This window comes from Gymnoscopelus braueri, assembly GCF_963280865.1.
Source record: "Gymnoscopelus braueri genome assembly, chromosome: 6".
In the NCBI taxonomy this organism is placed as follows: domain Eukaryota; kingdom Metazoa; phylum Chordata; class Actinopteri; order Myctophiformes; family Myctophidae; genus Gymnoscopelus; species Gymnoscopelus braueri.
This window is the reverse complement of record NC_137607.1, coordinates 3,146,920-3,159,341: the sequence shown is the minus strand read 5'-3', so window position 1 is coordinate 3,159,341 and position 12,422 is coordinate 3,146,920. Positions and strand designations below refer to the sequence as shown.

The 12,422-nt window shown below is 40.9% G+C and overlaps 2 protein-coding genes across 2 annotated transcripts in view; both read left to right on the top strand.

The window, feature by feature from the left end:
- Positions 1 to 2,077: 2,077 nt before the first annotated feature.
- Positions 2,078 to 12,422, top strand: part of LOC308086406 (chemerin-like receptor 1) — a gene marked incomplete at its 3' end in the record, with an annotated part of 38,914 nt that continues 28,569 nt past the window's right edge. Inside the window, exon 1 of the mRNA XM_080429927.1 lies at positions 2,078 to 2,095. The remainder of the gene's footprint in view (positions 2,096 to 12,422) is intronic.
- Positions 3,598 to 9,405, top strand: LOC308086326 (chemerin-like receptor 1; the record flags this gene model as incomplete). Its single annotated transcript, XM_080429847.1, has 2 exons — positions 3,598 to 3,861; positions 8,539 to 9,405. The coding sequence occupies 2 exons, from the start codon at positions 3,598 to 3,600 to the stop codon at positions 9,403 to 9,405; spliced, it is 1,131 nt and encodes a 376-aa protein (XP_080285973.1).

The window sequence follows — 12,422 nt, the reverse complement described above, 5'->3', positions numbered from 1 at the left end:
ACAGACAGACAGACAGACAGACAGACAGACAGACAGACAGACAGACAGACAGACTGTACATTATTATGTAATGAAAGAAACAGCTGTAATTGAGTATTATATGCAGCTAAAATCATATATAAAATTCACAGTTGTATATAATAACTGTATATTATTATATAGCTGTATATATTTTTGGGCGGTGTAGCCGCCCCTATAAGTGGGGTTGGGACACCTCATTCTCTGTACTGTGATTGGCTCATTAGTACACCCCTAGCTGTACTGTGATTGGCTGATTCTATTGGCTGACTCTATTCAGCACTGTGATTGGCTAGCGAGACACATGATGACATTAATAACCGATACATATAAATATGCACTTAAAAAAAAAAAAAAAAAAAAAAAAAGTGAGCTTCCATCACGGTGATGACCACACCGCCCACTTCACACTGGGTGTGATTTTTTAAATAGTATTGTTATAAATGAATCAGTGTGTTATGTTGTCATGTGTGTCATCATGTCTGGATGGTCTGTTAAATCACAGCTCTGACGTCACAGGACCAGTGGTGGAAATGGCGTTGCACGCTTGGGAACGGCGTTCCCATAGCAACCGTTGCGTGGGAACGGTGTGAACACGTGTGGGAACGCTCTTCAGAGTGTCCAACTTTTTTTTTTTTTTTTAAATAATCGCCAGTGGGCCAGTGGGCCAGTGGGCCCCCCCCCACCCCCCAGAGTACTCTGTTACAATTAAAAGTCCGGAATTCCAAATGTACTTGAGTAAAAGTATAAAAGCATTTGCATCAAAATGTACTTAAAGAACCAAAAGTAAAAGTACAGATCTACAAGCTCACAATGCATCAAATCGTGATTTGTGATCATTGTGAGCGTGTAGTCATTAATCTAGAGAACGGACAGACTTTATGTCCTTTCCTTTCAAAAGCTTCCTTGATTGAGACAGACAGAGCATTTCCTCATTCCATTCTGTCAATGAGAGTCTATGCTAGTGTCGTCACTCTCATACTAGATGCGCGCTGCTTACACCCAGTGATGAGCTGTGGATCTTTGAGCTAGGGGGGCTGTATTTTATGACGTCACGTGCACGCGCGCGCACAGGCATGTGCACATAGCCACTCAGCTCAGTGCTGGTTGAAATACTGTATTCAACATGTGATTTTTAATGTAATTATATTTCTTATTATTTTGTTGCATTGTTAATTTGTTGTTTTTATTTTTGTTTAAATTATAATTAATTATTACATTTTCCTTTACATAGACTCACCCACACATAAGTACTTAAAATAATCAGACAGCTTTACAACTTTACTTCAATGACTTTATTTTTGTTTTAAAGACACAAGATGACAACATCACTTACATTGCTTTCAACAGTGGTTTTAACACTCATATGAATAGTCACAAGAACTTCCAACAACGGTCAGGGATAACCTGATCGTCGTCATCATTGTAGATTTCGCAGACAAGTAAACTACCTGACCTGTGTGGCTGTTAATACAGTGTGACTGAGGACGTAAGTGAGAACGTAATGTTATGCAAAGCAGCCAGCTTGAGGCTATTGTTTAAGGCAGTGGTTTTCAACCTTTTTCGCGTCAAGGACCCCCGAATTGACACATATTAGCCCATGGACCCCCATTTGAAAAGATATGCCAGGGACTCAACCATTTTGATTTCTTGAGGGTCCCAATCTACACTGTATCATCATCATTACTGTTCATTTAACTCTGAGAGAGTACAAATGGAACCAAATGGACCCGTTAGGGTCCATTTGGTTCCATTTGTACACTCTCATAGTTACAGACACATAAGGGTCCATTTGGTTCCTAACTATTAATTTGGCTGGGGACCCCCTGGAACCCCCTCAAGGACCACTGGTTGAGAACCACTGGTTTAAGGTGTTAAAGACCACCGCTGACAGTGCGTGCTCACGTGTGCATGTGGAGCTCCCAGCCCCCATAGTAGCTCCAGGGCTAAGGCGGCGCCACCCCTGTTAGCCCCCCCCCCCCCTGAGAAGTAGGAAGAGGTCAGTCACCTCTTCACAGTAACACTGCATACGTTACCGTAGACCTACATCTGTTCTCAACAGGCTGTCTTGTGTGAGGTGAGTGAACTAATACTTGCTTTTAAGGTCCAACACATCTTTATCATGGACAATCACACTTGTGAACGTATTTAAAGAGGCTAAAATGTAGGTTTCTCTAGTATTCTTGGGTGTCCTTGTATTTTAGGTCAAAACTAGGCCTTTTTTACTGTTGTTTTTTTTTCTCTTCTGTTTTGCACCCTTTTGTAGTGTTTATATGTGCTTTTGTAACGTTGCCTGTTTACGGATGGATATCAGCATTCTTCTCTCAAGTTCTTTGACCGTTTTAAGCCAGTGTAAGTGATGCTATTGAATAATAAGCCATGACAATAATACCGTATGCTGACCTGTATATACTGGACTGATAGAACATGTGTAATACATACCTCACTATGCATTTGGTGTCTGTCTATCGTTATAAAATGATTAGTGTGTTGTTAAATGAAGCTAAGTTGTATACATTAAATAATACTAATAATAATAACAATAATCTGCTATGGTCTAATATCTGTCGTACACACTTTAAATATCCTCTCTCTCTCTCGCGTGCGTATACACACGCACACGCACACACACACACACGCACACACACACACACACACACACACACACACACACACACACACACACACACACACACACACACACACACACACACACACGCACGCACACAACTACTGCATTTTTCTCTCTGGGCGAAAGACCCCAGACTTGTCCCAGCCTGTGTGTTTGTGATCTTATGGTATGTGTTGTGTGTCTATGACAGGCTGGTCAGCAACACGACCAGCCTGTTCAGGTTTCTAGTGTCCCCCCCCCCCCCCCCAACAAAATGGCGCAAATCATGAAACTTTGCACGCACATTCGCACTACGTTGAGGAACAAATGCAACCCTTTTAACTTTGCCCTATTATAGCACCACCAGGAGGCCAAGTTTTGCAAAACATTTTATTTTATATTATTCCCACAAATTTTGTCCAAACATCACGCCAATTGGTACACATTATCTCTATACTCAAGTGATCAAGTCCCATTTTTCATATTGCACCCTGATTGGTGAATTCCGAACATTGCTGGTCCACAATAACCTACCTGACCTGGCGGAGACCTGTGCTCCGAGGAGCACTTTTTCTAGTTTACAATGTGTTTTCTTTGTCTTTGTGTTTAGGCAAGTGCACACATTCAATACTGTATTACTTACAGTACTTACAGTAGGCTGTATGATTCAATGACAGTTATGATTACATAATTTAATAATGTTTTTTTATTTAAAAATACATTTACAATACACTTTTCTCCTGGAAGTACATGCCCTGGATGATGTTATAAAAAGTTTTAATGTGGTTTCTAATACATTTTCTGTATAGTTTTTTGCATTAATTAATGTAATGTGGGAAACTGTATGGGTAAAGAGACTTTTTTCTGCAACCCAAAATGTGCAACTGATACAAATGCATCCTTGAGGTATGACAAAAATGTACTTACACACATATATGTTCATTTCCCTTTCCATATAGGAGTGCACCATGGCATCCGTGACGTCACCTTCACCTACCATTGACATCGTCTATGACTCTATGACTCCTGATTTGTATGATTACTATGATTATAACGCACCAGCTCCAAACATCATTAACTTTCCTGACTACTACAATGACACTGGCCCTTATACACCACGTTGCATTAACGATCCATGGTGCGTCACCCTGTTTGTGATAAATGTGATCATCTTCCTGCTCGGGGTTGTGGGCAACGGCCTGGTCATCTGGGTCATTGGCTTCAAGATGAAGCAGAAGACGGTGACCACAACATGGTACCTCAGCCTGGCCGTCTCCGACTTCCTCTTCTGTGCAACGCTGCCTTTCTACTTCCATCGGGCAGCAACAGGATCTTGGATCTTTGGACTTTTCATGTGCAAGTTCACCACCTTCTTTTATTACCTCAACATATTCAGTAGCATTTTCCTGATGGTTGTCATCAGTGTTGACCGTTGTGTGAGTGTTGTGTTTGTGTTTTGGGCCCGAAACAATCGTACGCCGAAAAGGGCAACGCTTACAGTGGTTGTTGCCTGGCTCTTTGGTATAGCACTGAGCATTTCCTCCTTAGTGGTAAATGACGTTATATCAGACGATAATCAGGTTACTCATTGCTACAAAAATGATGGAATGCTACCCGGCAGCTCTACAGGTGTCCCTGTCTTTCGCTTTGTTCTAGGCTTTGTATTCCCTCTGGTCATCATCATTTTGTGTTCTTCCATTATCATTGTAAAGCTACGGAACAACAGGACGGCCAGGACGGCCATGCCCTTCAAGGTCATGACTGCCGTGATTGTCACATTTGTCATCTGTTGGCTCCCCTACCACATCTTTAGATTACTAAAAATCTACTGGATACAGCACATTATTAACATTGGACTGTATGTATCAGTGACTGTTGCAAGCGCAAATAGTTGCATCAACCCGTTCCTCTATGCGTTCATGGGCAAAGTCGGCAAGCAGAAACGGCGGAGCTCTTTCAAAAAAATCCTTTCAAAAATTGAGAATGCTTTCAATGAAGAGAAAAAGATCCATGTAACAGATGACCATGTTCTGAGTCCAATGTCCACCACCCAGAGCCAAACAGGAATGTAGTCTATGCTAGTCTAGGATGGCTCAAGGTAGAAGACAGAGTGCAACATCTCTCAAGATACTCAGAGGATCAATGGGTCTGGTCTTTAAGATACTCAGAGGACCAATGTCCAGATAGATACCTGTCAAACTACTTCTCTAGATTGAGTGATGTCCATGGTCATAACACACTCTTCCAACCACTGCATTTTTCTCTCTGCACGAAACATTTGTCCCAGCCTGTGTGTGTGTGTGTGTTCTTATGGTGTGTGTGTTGTGTGTCTATGAACCTGTTAAACCGGGTTATAATTACATAAACTTCATATCTGTGGCAGGTGATGAACATACTGGCCCTCATTTATCAATGGTACACACTAATAAAGCCGTACACCAACGTCGAAGTCACATTTATCAACGAATCCTATACAGCCAATTCTAGCGTACATTGGGTCGGAGCCTTGATAAATGTCACGGCTGAAACCGAGCGTCAATTAAATAACACACCCTTAAATATTCTCGAAACGCCCTGATTTTACGACATGGAGAACCAGAATACGACCAAACACATCATGAAAAGCCAATAAGAAAGAGTTTCGCCGGCTCGCCTTGCCTCGCTGCCTGTCAAGTCACACACACGCACACGCACACGGCTCTCTCTCTCTCTCTCTCACACACACACATACACACACACAAACACGCCCAACTGTGTCTTTCATGTAATCCGTAGCGGTACAATCTTTGTCACGTAGGCTTGGGCCCTCATACAAGGATATTATGATTATGCATGCACTTCATGGTATCACAACACCTCCAAGGCCTTAAAAACAAGGATCCAAACATCCCAAAACAAACTAGTAAGGCTACTTCTTGGCCTCAATCACAGAACCCATCTAACCCCTACTCATTTTGCTAGGATTGGATGGCTTAGGGTTGAGGACAGAGTACAGCAACTTGCTATGGGCCTGGTCTTCAAGATACACCACAACATTGGGATCCCCCTGTATTTGTCTAAATACTTCCAAAATGTTAATGCAGTCCACGATCATAACACCAGAGGCAGCTCCACGAATCATGTTCAACCCAGATTTGGCTCAACAAAGGGAATGAACTCGTTCTCATGCTATTCATCAAAAATGTGGAATGCCCTACCAAAACGAGTAAAGGAGTGTAAAACCCTACTCACTTTCAAAACTGCCCTAAAGATACACCTTCAGGAGGCTGCAATTCGAAAATGGCCCCTGTCTAAGTCTTAACCTACCCCCCTACCCCCCTACCCCCCCATTTATTTTTCTTCTCTTGTAATTTTTTTTCACTCTTCATACCAGTAGTAACCTGTAAGCTGATTGTATGACATTCTGTATAGTAGTGTGTATATCTGTCTGTCTCTTATATGTCATCATGATTTGTGTGCATGGGGATCTCATCTTAAACAAGCTCTGTGCTTAATGAGTCTTCCAGTTTAGTAGACCGACCTTGTATTGTGAATTTGTACTTCCATGTACTGACGTTCTCATGTCTTACTAAATAAAGTACATCAATCAATCAATCAATCTACATGAATGACATATTATGATACCAATCACATCGCCATGAATGGGGTTTGTATATTAATTTATTTAACCCATACCGAGCAGTGCACAAGCAGTCATGTAGGATATTCCCGGTGAAACTCGGACGGGCGGCAGTGATCCCGTGCTGCCACGTTAATAAGAGATTTGATCGTCGGGTTTATATCCTTAACCCAGCCAGGTTGTGTAGCCTACACAACTCTCTATGACATAACTCCATAACATAGGACAAGCTACTGTAAGTTTGTAGACCTCACTGTCCATGAAAAGATGGTCGGGGCTCCTGAAAATTCTCTCGCAGAAGTGCTCGTATATTTTGAAAATAGCAGATCTACAAGCTCACAACGCGTCGCGATGCGACCTGTTGTGAGCTTGTAGATCTGCTATTTTCAAATAGCCAATGCAGCCAGATCTGCAAGCTTAACCGAATGACTGTTAAAGCAGTTTGTTTAAATTACTTTATAAAATGTTATATTTTCACAGGGATTATTTCCCTATTTATTTCACTATTTATTAGTGTAGATATACATTTAGGAGTGGATTATGTGTCCAGATGCCTGTCAGACAGTCAGACAATGCTGACCATCTAGAATGGAATAAACGGGCACAGCCAAAGTCAACAACTGCTATCGACCAGACGTGAGATCTCAGCCTACGGTAGGATGAAGCCAACGTCAGGATATATTGATGAATGCCGAAAGTTGCGGTGATCTCGCCGTACGCCCATTATTTGGTCTGCGCCGCGTTGATAAATGAGGGCCTCTGTATATTCCTCTCCTCGTCACTCGGGCCAACCTGGTTGATTGTGTGTGTATTTCAGAATCACATCAACATGTCATTTCAAAATATAATAATGATACAGATCAGTGATGGAAAAGGCTTCCAAACTGGCCCGAACAGACCACTGGACCGACACAGAACAAACACGTGTTTTCAGTGTACTGTAATGTGCTTTTCATTTACAATGTGTTTTTACAATTCACTGAAAGTTATGATTATATAATTTAATAACGTTTTTTTTTTTATTGCAAAATGCATTTAGGGGACAACCGGGACGAACGGTGCGGAGGGACGGTTGCAAGTCGGACCTTTTTTCATGCTAAAATTCACCCTCTTCTTCTTTGGGCGAAAACATCAGAGACGATTTTTTTCCCCAGTTCTGATCAAAATTGGCAGAGTTGAAGCCACTTTTGTGTATTTCCACATTGTAGTAAAAAATACCCTATTTGAGTGTTTTCCATTTGTACTGCTGTGTTTATTTGGTGCCGATTGTAAATGGATTTTGTCTGTTAGGCTAATCTGTGGGCTAACTCTCAGTGAAGGTTCCATTGAAAAATATTCATTAGCTTTTGTGCTAGCTAGCAAAACATCCGGGGAGGGCAGGGAGGGACGAACGGCGCATAACGCCGCTCGGCGCATTACGGACAGGGAGGGACGAACGGTGCATGTGTAATACAAAGTTGAGGAAACGACAGAGGCGACATTAACATGATACATTTATTTGACTATCAGCATGGTCATTTGCTCGTAGGATTCTACTGAAGCATCAATGAGCGTTAGATGCCAGAAATGTAACTTATGTGCTTGTTATAGGACATTTTATCCAACCGCGCCGTCCGCCCCCCATGTATGCACCGTTCGTCCCGACTGGCGGCCGCGTGCTGAAGTAGCGCAACGTCACTTTACTTACCGATTGCGTTCGACTCTTTTCACTAAAATTAAAACGGACTGCAGGTAATGGGAGAGGACAAGTGTCTCTTGTTCACACAAAAGTATGGTTACATGAAATTAATTAATCTCTGTGCAGGGAGGGAAATAGAAAAGGGTGCGCCGTTTGTCCCCGCCCTCCCCTACAATACACTTTTCTTTTCTGTAAATACATGCCCTGGATGATGTTATAACAAGTTTTTATGTGGTGTCTAATACATTTTCTATATAGTTCTTTGCATACCTTAATGTGATAAACTGTAGGGTAAAGATCCTTTTTTCTGCAGCCCAAAATGTGCAACTGCATACAAATGCATCCTTGAGGTATGACAAAAATGTACTTACATACACATCAATGTGCATTTCCCTTTCCATATAGGAGTGCACCATGGCATCCGTGACGTCACCTTCACCTACCCCTGACTACTACAATGACACTGTTCCTTATGTCCACAATCCTACACCACGTTGGTGCATTAACCATCCACGGTGCGTCACCCAGCTTGTGATAAATGTGAACATCTTCCTGCTCGGGGTTGTGGGCAACGGCCTGGTCATCTGGGTCATTAACTTCAAGATGAAGCAGAAGACGGTGACCACAACATGGTACCTCAGCCTGGCTGTCTCCGACTTCCTCTTCTGTGCAACGCTGCCTTTCCAATTCCATCTGACAGCAACAGGATCTTGGATCTTTGGACTTTTCATGTGCAAGTTCGCCTCCTTTGTCTTGTACCTCAACATGTTCAGTAGCATTTTCCTGATGGTTGTCATCAGTGTTGACCGTTGTGTGGGTGTTGTGTTTGTGTTTTGGGCCCGAAACAATCGTACGATGAAAAGGGCAACGCTTACAGTTGTCGTTGCCTGGCTCTTTGCTATGGCGCTGAGCATTCCCTCCTTAGTGGTTCGTGACATTGTAAGCAATAATCAGGTTACTATATGCTACGGCAATTATGGAATGCTACCTGGCAGCTCTACAGGTGTCCCTGTCGTTCGCTTTGTTCTAGGCTTTGTATTCCCTCTGGTCATCATCATTGTGTGTTCTTCTATTATCATTGTAAGGCTACGGGACAACAGGATGGCCAGGACGGCCAGGACGGCCAGGCCCTTCAAAGTCATGACTGCCGTGATTGTCACATTTGTCATCTGTTGGCTCCCCTACCACATCTTTAGATTACTAACCATCAACCCCAATCCGACTCACTACACATTTATTACAATTGGACTGAGTATATCAGTGACTCTTTCAAGCGCAAACAGTTGCATCAACCCGTTCCTCTATGCGTTCATGGGCAAATTAGGCAAGCAGAATCCAAGGAGCTATTTTAAAAAAATCTTTTCAAAAATTGAAAATGCTTTCAATGAAGAGAAAAAGATCCATGTGACAGATGACCATGTTCTGAGTTCAATGTCCACCACCCAGAGCCAAACAGGAATTGAGTCTATGCTAGTCTAGGATGGGAACAGTGTCCAGATTGTCCTGTTGAACTACTTCTCTAGAGTGAGTGATGTCCATGGTCATAACCAAAATTTGGCAAAGAAAATTGTAAAAATGCATCTAATACGCTGCCACCAAAATGTGGAAGGACCTACTGAAATACATAAAAGTTCTTGACTCCTTTTATACTCAAAACTAAACTAAAATAATTCCTGTCCTGAAATACAATTTAACTCCATCTTGATAGTAGAATCCTCTGCCCCCCCCCACCCCCACCCCTCCTTTCTCTGTAAATATACCTTATGATTCTATTGAGCTTTACAGTATTCCTTTGTGTTTTCCTTTATGTATTGTATTTTATTGTATATTATATGTATTACTGATGAATTGAGTACAAAGGACCACAATGGAAACAAGACCCTGGGGATTTTTATGTTTTCCTCTTAGCGTAACATTTAACTGTACTACCTGTACTGTTAATAAGCATATACTGGCAATGTATACTAATGATAACCATAGAGTATAACACACACACACACACACACACACACACACACACACACACACACACACACACACACACACACACACACACACACACACACACACACACACACACTATGGCAGGGGTCTTCAACAGGGGGCCCGGGACCCCTAGGGGGTCCTCAGAGTTACTACAGGGTGTCCTAACATGTTTTTTGTGGAAAGATTTTCTTTTTTTCACATTAACCACTTGAACCCTAGCGCCTCCATTCTGAGGAGAACTTTAGCCAAACATAGCTGATCTACCAGCTTGTAGATCGAATATGTTTGGCAAAGAGCTAAAGCTTTAGAGGGAAAAAAGAGCAGATTAAGTTAAAAAAAAAGAGTTTTAATCTGAAACACAATTGTGTGGGGGTCCCTGCTTCATCTCTCTCTCAGCTAGGGGGTCCTTGGCCTGAAACACGTTGAAGACCCCTGATCTATGGCCATAGAGAATCTATGTTGTATTGTCCAGAGGAAGGTGTGAGACACCAACCCAGATTTGGCACGAACAAGGGGTTGAACTCGTTCTCATGCCATGCAACAACAATGTGGAATGCCCTACCTAAAGTAATGAAGGAGTGTAAAACCCTACTCACTTTCAAAACAGCCCTAAAACTCAAACTGTTTAATGTACATATTTTTTGTTTTTCTTACCTTCATACTGTTTATATGATGTTCTGCATAGTAGTGTTTAGCCATCTGTCATTTAAAATGACAGACATATATACATTACTTCATCTAATGTCTCCATGAATTGAATACATGGACCCCAATTGAAACAAGCCAGTAGGCTTTTCTGAGCTTTTCAATCCTATTCAGTTGACCTTGTATTGTTAACTGTACTTCCATGTGATTTTTTCTCTGCAAACTTCTATATAAAGTATTCAATCAATCAATGAAAAACCACACTCAACAATACAGAAGAGCTTAAGGCTGCTATCAAAGCATACTTTACACATGGTAGACATTTCTGTATTATTAATAATTTTCCATATTTTTTTGTCTTGTGTATGTAATATTCTAATATGTTGAGATATGGATTATTTCATTTTCATGAGCTGTATGAGCCATACAATTAAAACAAAAAAAATTTGAAATATTTCACTTTATGCACATATTAGAATATGAAAGTTTATAATATATGATATTATTATGTACTGTAAGTAAAGATATAGTAATGTGTTGAGATGCACCTATAGCCTATACGTATATAAAAGCACAGAGCCAGACATTTCACACTGTTCTAAACATAACAGACTTTATGTTACATAATGAAAGGTTGATTGTTTATTATTTGGTTTTAATCATCTTTGACAGACAGACAGACAGACAGACAAGACGTTACACAATACAACAGGGTGTGATTGAGTCATTGACAATAGATATAATATATATGACAACAGTGACATCTGGTGGTGATACATGACCACAGCACGAGAGGAAGATTTCCTATCCATATGAATTACTGGCTTTTAAAAAGAATAATTCCTTTGAGCCCTATCTTTACCCCTTATACCTAAACTTTGTAGGCATTTTGTACTATTTGAAACACATTTTCAAATAGCCGATCTACATCGACACGTTGTGAGCTTGTAGATCAACTATTTAAACTGTTTAATATATTTTTTTAAATAGTAAAAAATGGCATAAAAGTTTAAGGGGTAAGGCGGCGAGCAAGATGGTCTTTAAGGCTGTCGTTGCATATTAATCTGTGACCTAAACTTTACAAAAAAGGCAAACGGTTAATACAATGTAACCATATACGGCCCTCACAAAGTTTATAGCAGAACGTCATGTCAGCATTTGTTGGTCAAAGTCAGTGAATATGAGTAAAACTAATCAATCATGTCTAATGATGTCTACATGTCTACAAAAATGTGTCTATCTATATTAAAAGCTGTTATCCTTGCGCAACTGGCTACACTGTTTAAGTGGTTAAATGAATATAGAGCTATTTAACACTGTTACTGAACAAACACTATAGCAATGATTACTATCACAATATAGAGCTATTTAACACGGTTACTGAACAAACACTCTATAGCAATGAGTACTATCACAATATAGATCTATTTAACACTGTTACTGAACAAACACTCTATAGCAATGAGTACTATCACAATATAGAGCTATTTAACACCGTTACTGAACAAACACTCTATAGTAATGATTACTATCACAATATAGATCTATTTAACGCCGTTACTGAACAAACACTCTATAGCAATGAGTACTATCACAATATAGAGCTATTTAACACCGTTACTGAACAAACACTCTATAGTAATGATTACTATCACAATATAGAGCTATTTAACACTGTTACTGAACAAACACTATATAATTGATTACTATCAGGGGCGGCCATAGCTGAGTGGTTAGTGAGCCCGCCTAGGGAGCCAGAGGCCCTGGTTGCCCCAGGTACGATTCCAGGCCAGGTCAGCATATGTGTCGATGAAATGAAATTTGTTCCTGAGCAAGACTCTTAACCCCAATTGTTCACAGGCCCT